This window comes from Tachypleus tridentatus, chromosome 13 (genome assembly GCF_004210375.1).
Source record: "Tachypleus tridentatus isolate NWPU-2018 chromosome 13, ASM421037v1, whole genome shotgun sequence".
Lineage (NCBI taxonomy): Eukaryota > Metazoa > Arthropoda > Merostomata > Xiphosura > Limulidae > Tachypleus > Tachypleus tridentatus.
Window position 1 is genome coordinate 126,460,826 of NC_134837.1, and position 21,979 is coordinate 126,482,804.

Sequence of the window (21,979 nt, forward strand, 5' to 3'; positions counted from 1 at the left end):
GGCAGTATCGACTGATTGATATCCGAATCGTAGGCTCCAAAATCAAGAGCTCTACTAAGATTCCAATCTCCAAACTTCTGCATTTTCGTTTATTCAATTAGCTCAGTAGTAAATCCGAGGACTTACAACGCTAGAATTTGGATTTTGATACCAATGGTGGACAGAGCACATGCAACCCATTCTCAGTTTTTGTATAATTGTTTGTTTAACTGAATTAAATGGAGTCAATAACATTTCTCATAAGACATCAGATTAAGCCTATTAAATTTTTAAACACCACATTCTTAATCTAATTAATTATATCCTTAGAATCGTACCATTGTATTTCTGTGAAGGCTCTCTAGGTGGCTCATTGGTAGAGGGTTATTACTCTAAAAATCAGGTAACTATACTGGTACTGGGCAAAATACAATCAACCCATTACGCAATTTGTGATTAACAATAAACAAACGCAGTTATGAAGAATGATCATTCATTTTGAAATCGAAACTTGCCAGTTTCAATTGATGTCTTGTCTGTTGGAACTCGGTATGTGATGTTATCTAAGTTTCAATTGATGTCTTGTCTGTTGGAACTCGTTATGTGATGTTATCTAAGTTTCAATTGATGTCTTGTCTGTTGGAACTCGTTATGTGATGTTATCTAACTTCCAATTGATGTCTTGTCTGTTGGAACTCGTTATGTGATGTTATCTAACTTCCAATTGATGTCTTGTCTGTTGGAACTCGTTATGTGATGTTATCTAACTTCCAATTGATGTCTTGTCTGTTGGAACTCGTTATGTGATGTTATCTAAGTTCCAATTGATGTCTTGTCTGTTGGAACTCGTTATGTGATGTTATCTAACTTCCAATTGATGTCTTGTCTGTTGGAACTCGTTATGTGATGTTATCTAAGTTTCAATTGATGTCTTGTCTGTTGGAACTCGTTATGTGATGTTATCTAAGTTTCAATTCATGTCTTGTCTGTTAGAACTCGTTATGTGATGTTATCTAAGTTTCAATTGATGTCTCGTCTGTTGGAACTCGTTATGTGATGTTATCTAAGTTTCAATTGATGTCTCGTCTGTTGGAACTCGTTATGTGATGTAATCTAAGTTTCAATTGATGTCTTGTCTGTTGGAATTCGTTATGTGATGTTATCTAAGTTTCAATTGATGTCTTGTCTGTTGGAATTCGTTATGTGATGTTATCTAAGTTTCAATTGATGTCTTGTCTGTTGGAACTCGTTATGTGGTGTTATCTAACTTCCAATTGATGTCTTGTCTGTTGGAATTCGTTATGTGATGTTATCTAAGTTTCAATTGATGTCTTGTCTGTTGGAACTCGTTATGTGATGTTATCTAAGTTTCAATTGATGTCTTGTCTGTTGGAACTCGTTATGTGGTGTTATCTAACTTCCAATTGATGTCTTGTCTGTTGGAACTCGTTATGTGATGTTATCTAAGTTTCAATTGATGTCTTGTCTGTTGGAACTCACTAAGTAACGTAATTCACTTTTTTTTAGTTGTTTTTTTTTCGTAATAAACTGACTCTTCCACATCAGAACGTAAGATTAAGCTAACTTAGAAAAGAGATGTTTAAAAAAAAATCCACGTTATTTATTGACTAACCAAATCAATAACGGTATTTTCTGGGCTTGAAATCGACCGTTTAAAGTAGTATATTTCTAATACAAATGCCACAATAATTTGTTTTTGCGTAATTCTAGAATACCTGAAAATATATTAGATCGATTTTTATGCTTACGTGATTGGACAAAAGTTATCGGTTCAGGTCAAACCTCGTTCGGAATATGAGGTTTTACTTTTAGAATTTCCTTCCTGATTCTCTTAGTTTTATTATATTTGTTCTTGTTAACATAAAACTGCACGACAGGCTATCTTTGTTGTTTTTCCATCACAATGATCGAGACCCAGTTTTTAGCGTTATTGTTTGCTAGACATTTTTGCTAAGGAGCCATTTTTAGTTTAAATCTGAAAGACGAAAATACGTCTTTACTTAAGTAATTTATTTATTGTTACACAGATGAGTCTTCGTGTAATTCCAACAAAGCAGTTCTATATTCAAAGTAAAGTCTCGTATTAAACAATTCAGTTTTTGAACATATGATAATTATTCTGTGAAACAGAAGTATGAAGAGATGAAATTCACTCAAATTCTCATTTTCTCTTTGAATTATTGCACGCGTTTTCTTTCTCGTTTTTCTTTTAACCGTTATCACCAACATAAACTACATTAAATACGCTGATGTGTCTCACATTACAACCCGTTTCCTCTGGTTTAAAACAGTATTAAATGTTGCTTGTCGAGGAACAAACTGGTATTGTCTAAATAATTTGTAGTTCTATTTATTTGAAAATATGTATAGATAAACGTCGGCGAATATGAGATTTTGGTAGGAATTATATCAGTGGTATAAGTGTATAAAAATGGCAGTTTGTTTGAAGCCGAGCATAAAACTACACAATGAGATATCTGTGCTGTGCCCATCACTGGTATTGAATCCCTGTTTTTAGAGCTATAAGCCATTAGATCTACCAAATACCATCGAGGAGGCAGAAATAACAATATCTGCGTTATTTATTATATAGTTTGAAATTAGTAAAAGTTAAAAACTTTAAACTTTCCACTTTTACTGAAAACTAGTTAGTTGTGTGGCACTAAAGCTATTCTCTGATATGTCGATCGTGACTTTCAAACCAGTGTGTGAGTAAACAACTCTACAGTTTCCATCTGTGTGAGTCACCCCATTGGAACAGCGGAAAGCTTGATTTTCCGTGATGGACAACACAGAATATATCTCGTTGCGATTTGCTCTAAAACAACCAACCAACCAATTTCGTTTAACCTAAAAGTGAGAACTATATCTTTGCATCCATAAATTATCTGAGCAGCCATACCACCAGAGGTCACTTTATCGGATATATCTGAGCAAAATGTATCAGGTGTTTCTTTAGATGACCTAGTGGAGTCACTACAAACAATTCAATCACTGATAAAGGTAGGTACAGTCGTATCATTAACTTGTTGTTTACCTTAAATGATAAAACTTATATACAGTGACACTTACATAATATCGCGCTTTTAGAGAAATTTGGCTAATTATCATAGTACTGTTAATTTCGTTATCGATTAAACAAGGAACACAGAAACATTCCAGAAATTCAAGACAAAAAATCAAATATAAGAAATATTCTAGATGACAAACATCCCATAACCCGAACGCTTTCGAGAAGCGGACCTTTTTTCTTCAGGAACAAACATAAGAAATTCCCATTTTCACTCTGAAGAAGAAAGATCCGCATTTCGAAAGCGCTCGGGTTATAAGGTTTTTGTTATCTAGTATCAGGACCGCTTTAAACGTACAGGATTTTCTGACATTAGTAATAAATTTGTTTGCTTGTTTTGAATTTCGCGCAAATCTACTCGAAGGCTATCTGCGCTAGCCGTCCCTAATTTAGCAGTGTAAGACTAGAGGGAAGGTAGCTAGTCATCACCACCCACCGCCAACTCTTGGGCTACTCTTTTACCAACGAATAGTGGGATTGACCGTGACATTATAACGCCCCCACGGCTGAAAGGGCGAGCATATTTGGTGCGACCGGGATTCGAACCCGCGCCTCTCCGATTACGAGTCGAACGCCTTAACCCACCTGGCCATGCCGCGCAAAGTAATAGATACACTGAGTATTCTTATAACAATCTAAAATACTTTATGGATAGAGGAGGGAAAAATATTAAAATCAGCAACCCACCTCTTTATATAAGTTTAAATTTGAGAGAAATTTAAAATTTCATGCCGTCTCTCTCCTGTTGATCGACCGATTGTTTTCCTCTATACAACCCTCACCTTTGTGGCATAGCGTTATGTCTGCGAATATACGCTGTTAGAAACAGGATTTCGACACTCCCATAATGTAGCTTTGTGTTTAACTACACACAAAGGAAGAAACAAGCTTTCTCCTCCTAGTGGCTTAGAAATACCACTACAAGCATAATACGCTAAAAACTGGGATTTTACCCGTGGTAAACAGAACACAGTTAGCCAATTATATAGCTTTGTGTTCAGTAACAACAACCAAACCTTTTACGACTTCGTTTACTTTGTTCGTGTGAAAATAGTGCCCTATTAAGAGTAATATTCAATGATTGAATGAAATCGTTTAGTTTTGCAATAGAAAACGTCCTGAGCTTTGCCCTAAAAATCATAGTAAGAGAACTGCCCCCTATACTGAACATAAACTGAATTACAGCTAGGTTCATAGCTGGCCCGGCATGGCCAGGTGGTTAAGGCACTCAATTCGTTATCCGAGGGTTGCGAGTTCGAATTCCCTTCACACCAAACATGCTCACCCTTTCAACCGTGGAGGCGTTATAACGTCGGTCAATCTCACTATTCGTTGGTAAAAGAGTAGCTCAAAAGTTGTGGGTGGGTCGTGATGACTACCTGCCTTTCCTCTAGTTTTACACTGCTAAATTAAGGACGGCTAGCGCAGATAGCTCTCGTGTAGCTTTGCGCGAAATTAAAAAAAACAACAACAAACAAACAAGTTCAGAGCTTGTAGACGTATTTATAAGTATACTCAGCTATGCACTTACAAAAGCTACTGAAATATTAATTGAATATGATATAAACCTTGCAGTATACATACTAAATAAGGAATCCATTTTCCTAACCAACTACGTAGATGTTCCAAATACAAACGCCCCTAGGGGCACAGTGGTATGTCTGCAGATTTATACCACGAGAAACCGAACTTCAGTACCCGTGGGAGCACAACACAGACAGCCCCAAACAACAGTGAAATATAAATTATAAATTACACTCAAACTGGAAATACGTCCAATATCCAAGAATGTAACATATTGTAAGCTTTATTGCATTATTACCCAATCAGAAAGTTCAAACACAGTATTACTATATCATTACTTAGTTGAAGGTAACGTTATTTATATTATATCATTATCTATTTAAATTTAAAGAGTGCAAATATAACGCAATGTGTGTTTTATTAATCCATGTGTGTTATCCAAATAATTTGACAATTGAAGTGTTTTAATATTGCATATATTCATTCTTTAAACCTTTGTGCCTTTGTTTTTGATTTGCTTAGAAGGTTAGGTGTTTGGATTAGTTTGTTGGAAATTTCGCGAAAAGCTACACGACGGCTATATGCGCTAGTCGTTCCTAGTTTAGCAGTGAAAGACTACAGGAAAGACAGCTAATCATCACCACCCATCATCAACTCTTTTTGGTTTCTCTTTCACCAACGAGTAGTGGGATTGACTGTCAAATTATAATGCTCATTTTTGATGGGACGAGATTCGAACCCAAGACCAGTAGATTGCGAGCCTAGTGTCCTAACCACTCAGCTATGCCAGGCCTTGGTCGGGCGTGACCAAGTTGGTTAGCATTCCGGTACGAATGGGAAGTTCCAAGGTTCGAGGTGCACTGCCGTCTAACGTGCTACGCACATTCAACTGTTATAAAAGTGGTAGTCAGTCCTGTTAAATATAGAAATCAGTTATGGCTGATTTGCCTCAGCAGGTTTTATTGTCTAAACATAGGGTACTATTAAAAGGAAGACTCGCGAAAAGATGTATTGAAGGTTCATTTCGATGAAGAAGTTTTGGTTTTGTTAATATTATTTACGACAACACTCTTTCAATACATAATTATCTATTGAAAACTGATATGACCCAAAACAAATATTGCTGTCAATAAAAGATACACTTGAAATATCTCACGAGCAAACCCAGTAAGCTATATTAAAAGGTTTCAACTCTTCAAAAGGGAAAATATCAATTGCCATCAATAAACTAAACTAACAGTCAATAGAAAAAATAGAAATACTCTACAAAGGAAAACTATAGCATAGTAGCAAATGACAAAAAAGAGATATTAGGCTTAAATGGAATACTTATCTAACTGCACCATTTGGTTATTTTTTTTTGCGAGGATATTGTAGGCTTATATAACTAGAGTTTACCAGAACGTTACTAACCTTATTTTCCATTACATTAACATAATAAACTACACTCATAAAATTTACTCTCAAACAATATTACGCTCTTAGGCTTGGATGAACATGGGCAACCAATGGAAGTCTTCATGTGGCCTATCATCAAACCTAGACATACGTACAACTATTGTGGCATTCGGTTTACTTATCACCAGAACTAGACACAAATGGAAAAAAAAATGATGGAGGCCTTCATGTGGACTATCATCAGGTCTGGACACGCATGAACAGCTAATGAAATCCTTCAATTGGCTTACCACCAGGGTTAGATATATATATGATTAGGTAATGGAGAACTTGAAACAACTACTGCTATTCACACAATTGTTACAGAATTATTGGTGGTTTCAACATACACCAAACGACCAAGTCAAAGACATTCTGGATTCATTTTAAATAACATACGAAAAGAAAGTCAGCCAATAAGAAACACTCGCCGCCAACTTGGACTACTCTTTTATCAACGAATAGTGGAATTGACCGTAATGTTAGAACGCCCCCACGGGTAAAAGGACAAGCACGTTTGGTGTGGCGGGGATTCGAACCCGCGACCCTTAGACCTGCGGCCCTAACTACGTGGCCATGGCGGCTATGAAATTCATTTACTAATATGCAGGTTGTGAATTCGAATTTCATCACCGAACATGCTCGCTCAGTCATGTGGATGTTGTTATCTCTCCTTTCGTTATAACAGAATATTTGAAAACTGAACCATATTTCTGGTCTAACTGCATTTGATTACATCGCGCATCGTATATTTCTTTCAATAACACAGTTCCTCGAGAATGACCATCGTATTAATCCGCTGTAAAGTTTTGCCTCCATTCACGTTTCTTTGTCAATTCTTCCAAATTTCTTTTGTTCTACTTTTTATATATGTTGCTTGTGTGCTTACTAAATATTTATCCTCGTAACGAAAGTTTTATTTTAATGCAAAAACACATTGGGTTACATGTACTTTGCCCACTGTGGCGAATCGAAACCCCGGATGTTTAGTGTTGAAGGTCGGTAAAGTTACTGTTGATCAGAAAATCTTTTCGTTTTTTGTAAAAAGTAGCCCAAGTGTTGGTGATAGGTAGAGATGATTGGCTGCTGTCTAAATAAGCGACATCTAGCGCAAATCATCTTTGAGAAATTTTGCACACAATTAAACAAAGAAACAAATTCCGATGTTATGAACACCAAAGTAAGCTATGCCACTTGTCAACTGTATTTCATTTTTTTAAATAAAAGATAATTTTGCTTTTCATCTTCAAGAGATTTTTGTCGATACAGGGTAAAATAATTAGGCTCGCCACCAAATCCTTTTAAGAACATGTGAAAAAGAGCTTTTGAATATTTGATGCTTTTACACATATTTTTTCTATCAATTCAAGATCAAATAAGGTTTAGGTAAACAAAGATTAGTACAGTTACAAACAACAAAGGCTACCGTATAGAAGAGTACATCAACTTGACTCTCTGACTGTATCTGTCTCCTGAGGTAATGCTAACTTATTTTAACGGGTAATAATGCCTTCTAGAGCAAAATTAATTTTTAGCGTAAATAACATACACGCAGAATAAAATATTTCAGAATACGGCACGTCCTTAAAAGAAAGAACCAAGAATAATGAGACATTGTTAAGTTAAACCAGGATCCTAGTGCAGTATCCCACAATCCTAAGATTATCTGTGTTATAAACCACTCCAAATAAACATATCAAATAAAACAACCTCAAACTAATACAAACTTAAAGAATTCCACTTATTACACATAAATATGTACGTACAGTGTGTACACAAATTGATGTAAAATTGGTACCATAGTTGCATTAAATAATCAAGGTATTAAAATATTTCACCCTCAAAATAATCGCTCAATGGAATAGAATAAATTTATTCAGTGTACGAAGTTGTGAGTAAAACAACAAGATGTGACGTAAATAAATAACTTTGAGTTATGTATTTACAATTTAGTTCTAGTTGTTGTCTTTTTTTGTCGTAAAAAGGTTATATAAACTTATCTTACTCAATTAGTTATCCAATAAAACTAATAAACTTACTTTGACTACTACACCAATGTCAGTAATTTTGTCATTAAATGTCATTTAAACTACTACTTCTACGTGAATGCCCCTCACGAGCTTAAATAAGAAAAACGAAGTGTGAAAGAAAGTGTTTCCACACGCGAGGCTCTTCCTGTAATAGTTCCGGAATTCCGAATACATAATTGAGGAAGTAAGTCATGACGGAAGGAAGTAAAACAAAATCATGTTTGGGGACATTACCTTTATGAGTTTCTCAACGAGGTCAACAAATTTATTATCCTTTCAGGGATAGTTGTACGTAACAAGCAATAAGCTTTTCAGTTATGGAAAATAAAAGTAAATTATAGGTATAGATAAGAGTTAGGAGGAATATATTTTCAGTTTTCTATACGTAACAGTGAAGATGTCTTGTTGTTGAACATGAGATAATTGTCACGCTTATTTTTACTTACACGTGCTTTGTATAGACTAATCATCCTTACTGGGTAGCAGTTAAACCATACCCAAGCTACGTAAAAGAGAGGTTTTATTTGTTCGCTGTGTATTACGTGCATCTTAAATATGACGGACTAGTTTCATGATATATATTGCGCATGCGTAGTTACTTACTGGAGCTCTTATTTTGGAAACGAAGCGAGCAGCCTGAGTTTGCTTGCATGCTTTTTTTAAAACACCGTTATATATTACGCATGCGCAGTCAAGAATTCATATTAACAATACGAGTATTTTGAGTCCTGGCGAGTGGAATACGTTTACACTTCCAGTTTTGAGACATGCAATTTATTTGTTTTTTAACGTGTTTCAAAGGTTGTCGTGTCTCTCAGAAATATCTCCTCTACCGCCAGGGGTACGCTTACCACAGATAGAAAGAAGGCTGTATGTAGCAGGTTGAACCTATTTAATCTTAAAAATCTCTTCCCCTCTCAAGCGGCACAGCGGTATGTCTACGGACTCCCACCATTAAAAACTGAGTTTTGATACCTGTGGTGGGCACAGCGCAGACAGTTTATTTTGTAACTTTATAATTATTTTTAAAAACAACAACTATTAAAGAAATGTTGACGCAGGTAATAAACAAAAACGTTGAATCGTAAAATATGTATACAGGTATTAATAATCTAAGTACATATCCTATACATTTTAATAATCTAAGTATAAATATCCTATACATTTTAATAATCTAAGTAAATATCCTATACATTTTAATAATCTAAGTATAAATATCCTATATATGGTAACGATCTAAATATGTACCGTATATGTGTTAACGATCTAAGTTATATATCCTATTAATGCTAATAATCTAAGCATATCATCTTTGGATTGTTTCAGGATGGTTATATTCTCATGAGGTATAGTTGAAACTTCATAGAAGAACATTTCTGCTGGTTGCATGTTTCATTCTAAACCTTTATAGTTTAATATTACATGTTCTTTTGTTTGTCAAATATTTTTATGTTTTATGTTCACTCAAGTTTAGTCATAAAAACATTTTTGTTTTAAGGCAGGAAATGCAAAACTATAACGACAAAAATGAATATATATATATATATATATATGTATATATGTATTCAAAGTTACGATAAGAGAGAGAGAAAATGTGGCAAATATTGTGGTTTAAGATTTAACTGGGCCCTGGTTGGAGCTCTGGGTCAGAATCAACCGAGGGCGCTCAGAAATGTACTTTCTCAAATCCACACTCGTGATTGGTTATTAGGTTATGCCACATGAAAAAAAAAACAACAAAAAAAACGTATGCGTCTTTACAGATATAAATACCCACGCACATTACTGACACATACATTAACAAACAAACTGTGGTCATGGACGGTAAGCAAACAAGTGGCGAAGAAAAGACCGACAACAAGCACTATCCGGTAACTCACAAAATCTACGGCCGATATGGGACTTTGGGTCCTTCAGGGCGGCATGGGATTTATAGATCTTACGTCAAGAATTTGTGTTGGGGGAAACGAGAAAACAGTTACGATAAGTAAACTTTACCATAATTTAATATACACGTTCAAAATGGAAGTAATGGTGTACAAAGAAATATGTTTGAATGTTACGTAATAAAACTTTACCTATAACTTGCATGTCTTCCTTATCGAGAATACCACATGTAATAATTTTGCTCGTGTATGTGTTTAAATTTCTCTTTCTTCAAAATTCCAAGTAAACATAACTCTATCAACTGATCTCAGCCCACGTGCACGAAACGTAAGTAAATATACGTCTTTGACTTACATGGGCTTCTAAGTTTTAACATTACCAGCGGTTTCCTACTTGAGATTTCTCATAACCATATCTTCAATTTTTTTTCTTGACAACCGAGTTTTTATCTTGGATACTGTTCTCTTGACAACCAAGTGTGTGTCTTGGATACTGTTCTCTTGACATCCGAGCATGTATCTAGGGAACTCTTCCCTTGACAACCAAATTTATAACTTCAGTACTGTTTCTTGGACGAGCTAATGTTTCATAATGCGCAGCGTATGAAACCGTATCAGAAAATTTGTGAGTAATATTTAAACTATTTTAAAACATAAATCGTCCGTGTTGATTCCAAACCGTAATAATTCGACTACCTGAAGCTCAGTGAAAACCTTGGAAACTTATAATGCTAAAGTTCAGCGTTCGATCCTAAAATGTGCTCTTAAAAATAAACAACTAGTAGCAACTCGCTTTGTGTTTATGGGTAGCTTTATAATTAACTAACATTACATACACAGTTTGTGAAAGCTTATGTACAGGGTAACCAGAAAATAATTACCCACTCTGTGCGTAATGAAAGAGATATTGGATCACATTTATAGCATTTTCATCATAATGTTACTTAAACTTACTTAAACTCCAAGATGTTACAACAGCTATGCATTTATATGTTGTATTACGTATGAATTCACCATTTAACAACCATGTTTAATGGGGCAAAACCACTGTAATTTTAAATACGCGTACTTATGTTGAAGTTAAGTCCGGCACGGCCAGGTGGTTAAGGCACTGGACTCGTAATCCGGAGGTCGTGGGTTCGAAACCTCGTCGCACCAAAACATTCTCGCCCTTTTAGCCGTGGGGGGCATTATAATGTGACGGTCAATCCCACTATTCGTTGGTAAAAGAGTAGTCCAAGAGTTGACGGTGTGTGGTGATGACTAGCTGCCATCCCTCTAGTCTTACCCTGCTAAAGTAGGGACGGCTAGCGCAGATAGCCCTCGTGTAGCTTTGCGCAAAATTCAAAACAAGCCAAACGAATGTTGAAGTTATAAAAATGTTATACAGTTTCACAACAAACGGAATGTGTATCGGTACAAATTTACTCTCATCAGACACGTGCGCTCGCACTTAGGTTATAAAGATAATTTACGAAGCTTTACCTACAAACTGATTGTAAAGTGTGAGAAAGTTATTTCTTTTACATTTTGGCATCAGTGAACATCCTTTAAAATTTCTTTTTCCATAAGATTAGACAATGAATGTTATCATAATTCTAAAACTATAGTGAAGGTAATGTGAGATAACAAGTAAGCGTTTAAATTAGAAAACTGGTGTCTCCAGTGATGAACAAATTATATTCTCTCTCTCTCTCTATAATAATTAAGATGTAATTATTAAGGTTCGACTATCAGTAACGATTTCAAGTGTGGGAAAAGAAATAAAGCAAGTAATGTAAACGTCCCGAAATTATATTATTAACAAAGATGTCAAAACCAACGTAATTCAATAGGAATGTCAAGATAATTGTTCAATATATATTTATATATATATATATATTTATGGTTAAGCATTATCCATTACTACATCATTATTAGCACACTTATGTTTGATAAACTGCTATAAAATTCCTCTTTTCATCAACAGTATTTGCTTGGTTTAAGTCAATCGTAATTTTCCGAAATCGACTGAAAGACACAACCTGTACCTTTCAAACACTTTATTACACAAGTACTTGGAACTCGTTTAAAGAAGGCGTTTGACAAAGATCTTTGCTGTTATCGATATAATGTAATTTGTATGCAGAAATGTTCACGATAGAGGTAATTACTATTACAGAAATGGCCAATATTAATGGAATTACTATTTATGATAATGGGTTTGCTGATGATACATTCATTTTGGGTGAACCCGAGAACAAGATTTATTTAACAGTGTTTTTGACGGACTAAAAATAAATGCAAATAAAAATAAGCAAATAGAAAATGATGAAAAAGACTCTTATTCAAAATTCTGTGTTCGATCCCAGCCACTGAATTAAGATGTAATTATTAAGGTTCGACTATCAGTAACGATTTCAAGTGTGGGAAAAGAAATAAAGCAAGTAATGTAAACGTCCCGAAATTATATTATTAACAAAGATGTCAAAACCAACGTAATTCAATAGGAATGTCAGGATAATTGTTCAATAGGAATGTCAAGATAATTGTTCAATAGGAATGTCGAAAAAACATTGTTCAACAGAAAGTTCAAAAACAACATTATTTAATAGGAATGTCAAAAACGGTGCTATTTAGTATTAATGTAAAAGACTATTATTTAAGAGGTTTGTTTGTTTTGAACTTCGCGCAAAGCTACACGAGGGCTATCTGTACTAACTGTTTCTACTTTAGCAGGGTAAGACTAGGGGGAAGGCTACTAATCATCATCACCCACCGCCAACTCTTGGGTTACTTTTTTACCAACAAATAGTGGGATTGACCGTCGCATAATAACACTCCCAAGGCTGAAAGGACTAGCATGTTTGTTGTGATGGGCATTCGAGTCCGCGACTCTCAGATTATGAGTCGAGCACCCTAACCACTTGGTCGTTTAACGTCACGTAACTGTCGTCAGTTTTTTGCAGAGGATTGGGTTTCATTCGTTTATAAACTTTACTTTTTAAGGCTTAGCTATATATCATGATAGGTTACATTGATCTGAAATTATTGACAGAGAATTGAGACACATTAGCCACCTATAGATCTATTAAAAATTATCGTCTCAGTCGGTCGATCAGAACCAAAGATGTCATGGTTTGTTAGTAATTTCATCAGTTTCAACAACTGTTAAGTTTATTCCACGCTTCTTATAATGAATGGCCCGACATGGTCAGATGGTTAAGGCGCTCGACTCATATTTCTGAGAGTCGCACCGAACACGCTCGCCCTTTCAACCATGGGGACGTTGGAATGTGATGGTCAATCCCACTATTCATTGGTAAAAACGTAGCTCCAGAGTTGGCGATGGGTGGTGATGACTAACTGCCTTCCCTCTAGTCTTACACTCCTAAATTAGGGACGGCTAGCGCAGATAGCCCTCGTGTAGCTCTGTAGGAAATTCAAAACAAACCAAACTCACAATGAACTACTTTACTATTTGCTGTTAGTATTTTTATACTTAGACTGTAAGATTTGATTGTAGGCATTCGTTATGATAACCTTGAATACCTTAGTATTGTTATAATATCTTAAATATTTAGACTTTTAATTTGTAATTGCAAGAACTCATTGTGATAATCGTGATGCTGGTATCAACGATCTATATAGGATAGAAAAGCATAAAACATAACATTTTTCCTGTTTATTGTAGGTAATCTTTCTAAGAAAAAAGATAGAAATGTGTTTCAAAACTATTTTATTTCACTTATGATAACAGAAGAACATATGTAAGTTACTAACTAACACTAATCATGACCAAACTATACTCTTGTAAAGTTTTCTCAGTGATAAACTAAATAACGTGGAATTTGTTTTATGTGCTCTTTGTTTTGGTTTTTAGTTATGGAGACAGGCTACAACATCCGAGTATACGATAAAACCGTTGTCATGGGAACTACAGCAGTATTGAATTGCTATGTTCCATCTTTTGTATCTAGTTATGTTCACGTGACTTCGTGGAACATCGACGATAACGTCAGAAGTTCTGCTGTGTCGCCTTTTAGCCCAGGTAAACTTTATTTACACGTACAAAAGGTCTTTGGCACTAATACTTTACAAGTTGCTACGGGTGGCTTAAACCGAATTAGTTTGAAATTAAAAGTTATTAATGAATATTTTCAAATAACGTTTAGTTTTCTAGGTACTCATTGTTTGTTTGTGTTTTGGTTTAGAGTTCAAAAAAGTTCCTGCTGTTTTCAGTTATATGTTTTAAATGTAGCGCAAGATTTTGTTGTTATAAAAACAATCCCACTGTTTTTCTTAGAAAAATGAGGCGTATAATTATGGGAGAACATAATGTTGGAAGAGCATTTATATAGAAGGTGACGCTGAGACAACACCAATAAACCTAGACCCGTTAATAATGTTAAACAACGTCAGACAACCTGGAATAATATATATAGAACGTGACGCTGAGACAACACCAATAAACCTAGACCCGTTAATAATGTTAAACAACGTGAGACAACCTGGAATAATATATATAGAACGTGACGCTGAGACAACACCAATAAACCTAGACCCGTTAATAATGTTAAACAACGTGAGACAACCTGGAATAATATATATAGAACGTAATGCTGAGACAACACCAATAAACCTAGACCCGTTAATAATGTTAAACAACGTCAGACAACCTGGAATAATATATATAGAACGTAATGCTGAGACAACGTAATTATTTATTTAGATGATGTTGAGATGACTTGTCTATGTGGGATACATTTATTTAGAGCACCATGTTGAAACTATGGCAGTTGATCTATAACAATAATTTATGTAGAATATTATGCAGAGAGTTGTTGTTTGTTGTTTCGAATTAAGCACAAAGCTACGCAATGGGCTAACTGATTTGGAATATAAAACAAGATGCTAAGACAGCATCTTAAATGCAAACATTTATATTGATAAAACATGGTACTGGAATAACGACAAATTAACTAACACAATTTATATAGATCATGGTGCTGAAACAAAAAGAGCTAACCTAGAATCACTTGTATAAAACTAGCTATTAAAATAACTAAAATAAGATTGCAACAATTTCTATGTAAAATTAAAATATTTCATTTAACTTCCATAATTAACTGATTTCTAGAGAATACGGAAAGTTTTCTGTGTTAGCTACTTCCACTGTTTTATGTTTATTTATATAATGTCTTCCGGTGAACTGTTTCATAAAAAGGCCCCTGTCTTGAAGCCACATTATGACTTGGTCTTGATTGTTTGTTTGTTCTGAATTTCGCGCAAAGTTACACGAGGGCTATCTGCACTAGTCGTCTCTAATTTAGCAGTGTAAGACAAGAGGGAAGGCAGCTGGTCATCACCACCTACCGCCAACTCTTGGGATACTCTTTTACCAATGATTGACCGTCACATTATAACGTTCCCACGGCCCTCAGATTACAAGTCGAGTGCCTTAACCACCTGGCCGTGCCGGGCCTGGACTTGGTCTTGTAAATTCTTTATTTCCATCCAAATTATTTGAGAAGCAACGAGATCCTGTTATCTGCAGTAACTTTTTGTTTCGGTTGTTGAATTTCGTCCAGAGTTACTTCAATGAATGTCTGTAATAGAGCAGTTCCTTATTCAGGGAGAAGGTCAACACTACCCGCCACCAGCTGCTGGTTTATCCTTTACTAACAAAAAGTAGTTTTTTTGTTTGAAGTTAAGCACAAAGCTACACAATGTACTATCTGTGGTCTGCTCATCTCGAGTATGGAAACCCTCTTTATGGCGGTGTGAGTCCACAAACATATCGTTGTGCTATTGGGGGCCACCAACGAAAAGAAGGATGGACCAAAACATTATAATGCTCCTAAAACTGGAAGAGCAAGCATTTCGATGATGGGACAAAACTTTGGAACGGTTGAAAGAAAAAGAGGTTTCGTTTGACATGTGTATTTCTAAAAAAAGAAAAGCTACTATATTAAAATAATGAAAATCTTAAGAGGTTTTCTAGTAATCATTTTGCAGATTATAAGTTTTTAAATCACCTGGTGTTAGTTTTACAAAGTACGGTAATAACAATCTCCGTACACGTGGAAAAAATATAATTATTTGTAAAAATGTTGATTTTGGCACAAATAATCGATGTACGTTAACGTAGTCGAATCACTACTACAGTACTTCGTTGTAGGTGCTTCCTTATACTAAACTTTGTATTATATAGTGTATTATATAACTATATAATACACTACCAAATGTACCGGGTTATTTATTTTTATACACATTATAATACGGCTATTTATACTGTTCGCCCCACGCTAGTACAACGGTAAATCTACGGGTTTACAACGCTAAAATCAAGGGTTCGATTCCCCTCGGTGGGCTCAGCAGATAGCCCGATGTGGCTTTGCTGTAAGAAACACACACACACACACACACAATTTATACTTTTAAAATTTCTTTTGCGATACTATTGTTGAGACCTTGGCAATTTCTTACGTTTGGCCTTAAAAAATCTCTTATGTAATGCAACCGTTGGGACCTTGACAATTTTTTTTATGATGCAAGTTGTCTTTAATTGTTCACAACACCATTTATGTGACATATAGTTAGGTTCATTTTAATATACGTCGTCCACACTAGAGTATACGTCCCAAATGGAGCGGTACTAAAGGTCCTGGAATTCGTGAAGTTGGAACCTGAATTTAATCATATTAAATTTGGTTTTATTGGCACATGCCATTTTGTTTGCCACATGTGTTAAACGGCCAGGTCAAAGACCCTAAGACTTAGTGAAAGGACAACCATTCAAAACAACTCGCCACTTAATAAAATTTCCCTGTATCTATAAGCGTGGAACGAGTTTTGTTTTTTTTCCAATATCATCTCGCGGCTCGAACCTTGGAACAGCATCTTATGTCGGCATAACCCCAGAGCACTAATTAAAATCATATGTAGTGCTTATTAATCAGCTTCCCCACAACCACTATAACCAACAGTGGTACAGCGACATGTGTGTTGCGGACTTACAATCCTAGAATTCGGGTTTCGATACCCGTATTGGACAGAACACAGATATCCCATTGCATTGTTTTGTGCTTAATTTCAAACAGTGTTATTAATCAATAGTTTTAAATAGTGAATTTAATCGGAAAACTTTTGATAGCAACAGTTTTTAAATAGTAAGGTGTAAACCAAGGTGCATTCCAAGAAGATTCTGTCATCCGTTTATCTTATTCATTTTTCTCGTTGACGATAAGGTTATTTTCTTATTATTTAGCAGGAGAGAAATACGTACTTTACACCAACGGCGATTTACACATCCACCAGGTGTCTCCGGAAGACACAAGAAAGACGTACAGATGTAAAACCAAGAACCTTCTGACTGGTGAAGTGAGGACCAGTGACAATATCGCTAGGATTATTATCATAAGTGAGTGTTCCTAATATATTCATTTAAATTATTTCAATCAGCAAAAGATGAAACTAATGGCCCTCACATAACAATCTAAATAAACACTGAATTCTTCAAACGAGGCTTTTTTTTACTGTTATGTTAAATAGTGTTTCTGGTAGAACTGTCATTATTGAAAATAAAAATAGGTTTATCCATATAAATATAATAATAACGTTTGTTTGTTTTTTAATTTCGCGCAAAGCTACTCGAGGGCTATCTGCGCTAGCCGTCCCTAATTTAGCAATGTAAGACTAGAGGGAAAGCAACTAGTCATCACCACCCACCGCCACCTCTTGGGTTACTCTATTACCAACAAATAGTGGGTTTGACCGTCACATTATAACGTCCAGACTGATGAACGGGTAAGCATGTTTGATGTGATGGGGATTCGAACTCACGATCCTCAGATTACGAAACGAGCGCCCTAACGACATGGCCATATCGGACCTCCATGGAATTTTACAACCGAAAATGCTAGCAGTTCGTTATTAACAAAATGCATGGGCTGCACAAACGATAAGAGAGTAGAGAATATGATAGTATACACCAAACAAAAAGGATGTCCCCCAGTGGCTCAGCGGTATGTCTGCGAACTTACAACGCTAAAAACCAGGTTTCGATACCCGTAGTTGGCAGAGCACAAATAGCCCATTAAGCTTTGTGCTTAATTCAAAACAACAACAACAAAAAGGATAAAACACGTAATCAGGTGGTTCGGTCAAACAACCATGAATTCGTAACGTTTTCAAAAAACATGAGTGAATTTCTTGCTGGTGGTAAAAAAATTTAAATGGTTCTTGGAACGGATGAAGTCCACTGATTTTTTCTAATTCCCACCTACATTTCAGGACCATTCACAGAAGAAAAACGTGCGTTGCCGAGGTAACTTATCGAATTGTCAGGAAAATGGTGATTTTACGTGTTCAACAGAGCGTGAGCGAATTGAAAACGTGCAATACCGAGAAAACAGACAGATAATTAAGAAAACGAGTTTCATAAACATAAAAAACAACTTATTGTTACTGAGGTTAAGAAAAACCTGATGAATAATATTTTGAAACGTTGATATTAAAAGTCGACATATCAGCATTATAAGTAACAGAATATTTGTCAGTATTATAATTCACAGAATATTTTATATTAATATTATAAGTCACATAATATTTTATGTCAGTATTATAATTCACAGAATATTTTATATCAATATTATAAGTCACATCATAATACTTGATGTCAGTATTATAATTCACAGAATATTTCATATCAATATTATAAGTCACAGAGTATTTTATGTCAGTATTATAATTCACAGAATATTTTATATCAATATTATAAGTCACATCATAATACTTGATGTCAGTATTATAATTCACAAAATATTTCATATCAATATTATAAGTCACATGATATTTTATGTCAGTATTATAATTCACAGAATATTTTATATTAATATTATAAGTCAGATAATACTTTATATCAGCGTTATAAGTCACAGGATATTTAATATTGATATTATAAATCACATAATGTTTAACACCAGTCTTAAAAGTCGCGCCCCCGGTAGCATATCGGTATGCCTGTGGACTAGAATCCAGGTTACTCTTGTTTAGCAGAGTAGAAATGTTCCTTTTGTTGTTTTATGCTTAAGTTCAAACAAATTATAAGACGCAGAATATCTGATATAAGCATTATAAGTCATAGAATGGTATATGTTATTATTATATGTTACAAAATGTTACATATTAGTATTATATGTCACAGAATATTAAACATTAGTATTATATGTCGCAGAATGTTAGATATTAGTATTATATGTCACATAATGTTATATATTAGTATTATATGTCACAGAATGTTAGTTATTAGTATTACATATTATACAATGTTATATATTAGTATTATATGTCAAAGAATGTTAGATATTAATATTATATGTCGAAGAATGTTAAATATTAGAAGTATATTTCGCAGAATATTACATATTAGTATTATATGTCACAGAATATCATATTAGTATTATGTGTCACAGAATATTATACATTAGTATTATGTGTCACAGAATGTTAGTTATTAGAATTACATGTCACACAGTGTTATGTATTAGTATTATATGTCACAGAATGTTAGATATTAATATTATAAGTCACAGAATGTTAGGTATTAATATTATATGTCACAGAATGTTAGACGTAAGTATTATAATCCACTGATGACAAAACTCACCATATTCTTATGATAACCATTGCTACAAAAACATTTTACAGTAAACGTAGTTTCATGAAGAGATTGAAACTTGAGAGAGAGTAACAAGTGATATGTTAATATATATATGCATATGAAATAATACCTCGCATACGGAAAATTTAAGCCACATGATATCAATACTTGAATGATATTCCTGAAGAAAAGTTATTTGGTTTTAAATTTTACAGAATACTACTTGAGGGTTATCTGGGCTAGATGTCATAGGTTAGAGCAAAGACAGCTAGCTGGTCAACTCCACCCACTGCCAACTCATGAGACATTCTAACCAATAGTGATATTGATCGTAAAATTATGTTCGGTGACGGGATTCAAACTTGCAACCTAACCATCTGGCCATCCCAGTATCAACTATCTAAATAGCGGTTGGTTCTGGTCACCTCGAAAGCAAGAATTGAAGTACAGTTAAATGTCAAGTTTTCGATATACCCATATGTTTTTTTGTCAATACTTAAAAGAAAACGTAAGAGCTCATGTTTAGGAAGTAAGAACAATTTTTGGACAACTGAAAATAATCTACGCGCTGTTCTCTAAAAGTATATCTTCCTCCAAGTAAAATGACATGCTAATTCCCTCAGCGCAAATGTCACTTTCCATACAAAGTGCAAACGTCACGCAATAGACATCTTTCTCTTCTTTTCCAAAAAGGCCTGTTTTTCTGAGCGTTTCTCGCCTAGTACACAAAAAGTGACTGTATAACTGTTACCATAGCAATTCGGTACATATAGTACAAGTTGTAAAGATTCAAAAAGTAATTCGGAAGTCTTGGTCAAAAGTGGAATGTTAAAAACTCACAATTTGATGCTGTTGTTTTTTAAACAACGATTATTTTATAAACAATTCTAAAAACGTGGCCGTTTTCCACTCTCAAACTTACAAGAACTTACTATACAAGATAAAAATTAGTAAAAAAAAAGTTGAGTTTGTAAAACAGTCTCGTGCACTCCACGTGTTACGACGTGTATCGTTGCGTCATCTTCCAACTTTGACACTACAAACGGCCCGGCATGGCCAAGCGCGTAAGGCGTGCGACTCGTAATCCGAGGGTCGCGGGTTCGCGCCCGAGTCGCGCTAAACATGCTCGCCCTCCCAGCCGTGGGGGCGTATAATGAGACGGTCAATCCCACTTTTCGTTGGTAAAAGAGTAGCCCAAGAGTTGGCGGTGGGTGGTGATGACTAGCTGCCTTTCCTCTAGTCTTACACTGCTAAATTAGGGACGGCTAGCACAGATAGCCCTCGAGTAGCTTTGTGCGAAATTCCAAACAAACAAGACACTACAAACAATCTGATTATTAGAATTATGTATAAATAGTCGTTTTCTTTAATTGCGGGTTCTAACATTAAACATTATACAAGTGCCAAGTAATTTCAATAGATCAGGTTTTAGTTAAAACATTATTATGGAGTATTAATACCGATAGGTTTATTGGTGAGCATAAACTTAAAACCGTCAAAAATGTATCATTGTCTGGCACAAGCATGTGCGTTAATGTGTCTGATAGTAACCAGAGTACCGTCGAGTCAATTGTGACCACACCTAGTATCTAAATTGGTATTTAATATTCGATCACTTTACTTTCTTATTTCTTTTGAAACCTAAATTCAGGGGTTCGACTCCCTTCGGTGGACTCCACAGATAGCGAAATGTGGCTTTGCCATAAGAAAACACACACACACACACACTTCTTTCGAAACACTTAGCTTGCTCTGTCATAAAAACCTAATTATAAATTATAAGTTTGAAATTAAGAACCTAAGAAATGGGGAAAAAGGGCAAAACGTTTTTTTTAATTAAAGTCGTTTCTTGTTCACGCCCGAAAATCTTTTAAAATGTATTTTGTTGCAGCTTTTAATTAGGGCGCTCGACTCGCAATCTGAGTGTCGTAGGTTCGAATCCCTGTCACGCCAACCATGCTCACCCTTTCAGCTGTGGAGGCGTTATAATATGACGGTCACACCCACTATTCGTTGGTAAAAGAGTAGCCCAAGAGTTGATGGTGGGTGGTGATGACTAGCTGCCTTTCCTCTAGTCTTACACTGCTAAATTAGGGACGGCTAGCACAGATAGCCCTCGTGTAGCTTTGCTCGAAATTCAGAAACAAACAAACACACTCACACATGCATAAACACATATCAGACTATCTAAAAACGGTTATTGTGTCTGTGTGTGAACCGATTAGTTTAATGCCTGTTTTTAAACAGGCTTAGTATCACGTGCATTTGAAAATGAAATGTGTCTCTGGACAGACATTTGTCTCGATAAAAGTATCTAACATCCACGTAAATCACAAATGCGAGCAGTAAGTCCCCATACTTACGACTTCAAAATTTGCAACAAGCAGCA

General features: G+C 35.1%; 1 protein-coding gene across 3 annotated transcripts in view; it reads left to right on the forward strand.

Moving 5' to 3' along the window:
* Positions 1-21,979, forward strand: part of LOC143238019 (cell adhesion molecule Dscam1-like) — a 257,713-nt gene that overhangs the window by 15,165 nt on the left and 220,569 nt on the right. For 2 of the 3 annotated variants that reach the window (XM_076477896.1, XM_076477898.1), the window contains exons 3-4: positions 13,810-13,977; positions 17,197-17,349. In XM_076477896.1, coding sequence (XP_076334011.1) covers positions 13,810-13,977; positions 17,197-17,349 — 321 coding nt within the window. The remainder of the gene's footprint in view (positions 1-13,809; positions 13,978-17,196; positions 17,350-21,979) is intronic. The other variant, XM_076477897.1, reaches the window with a different exon arrangement.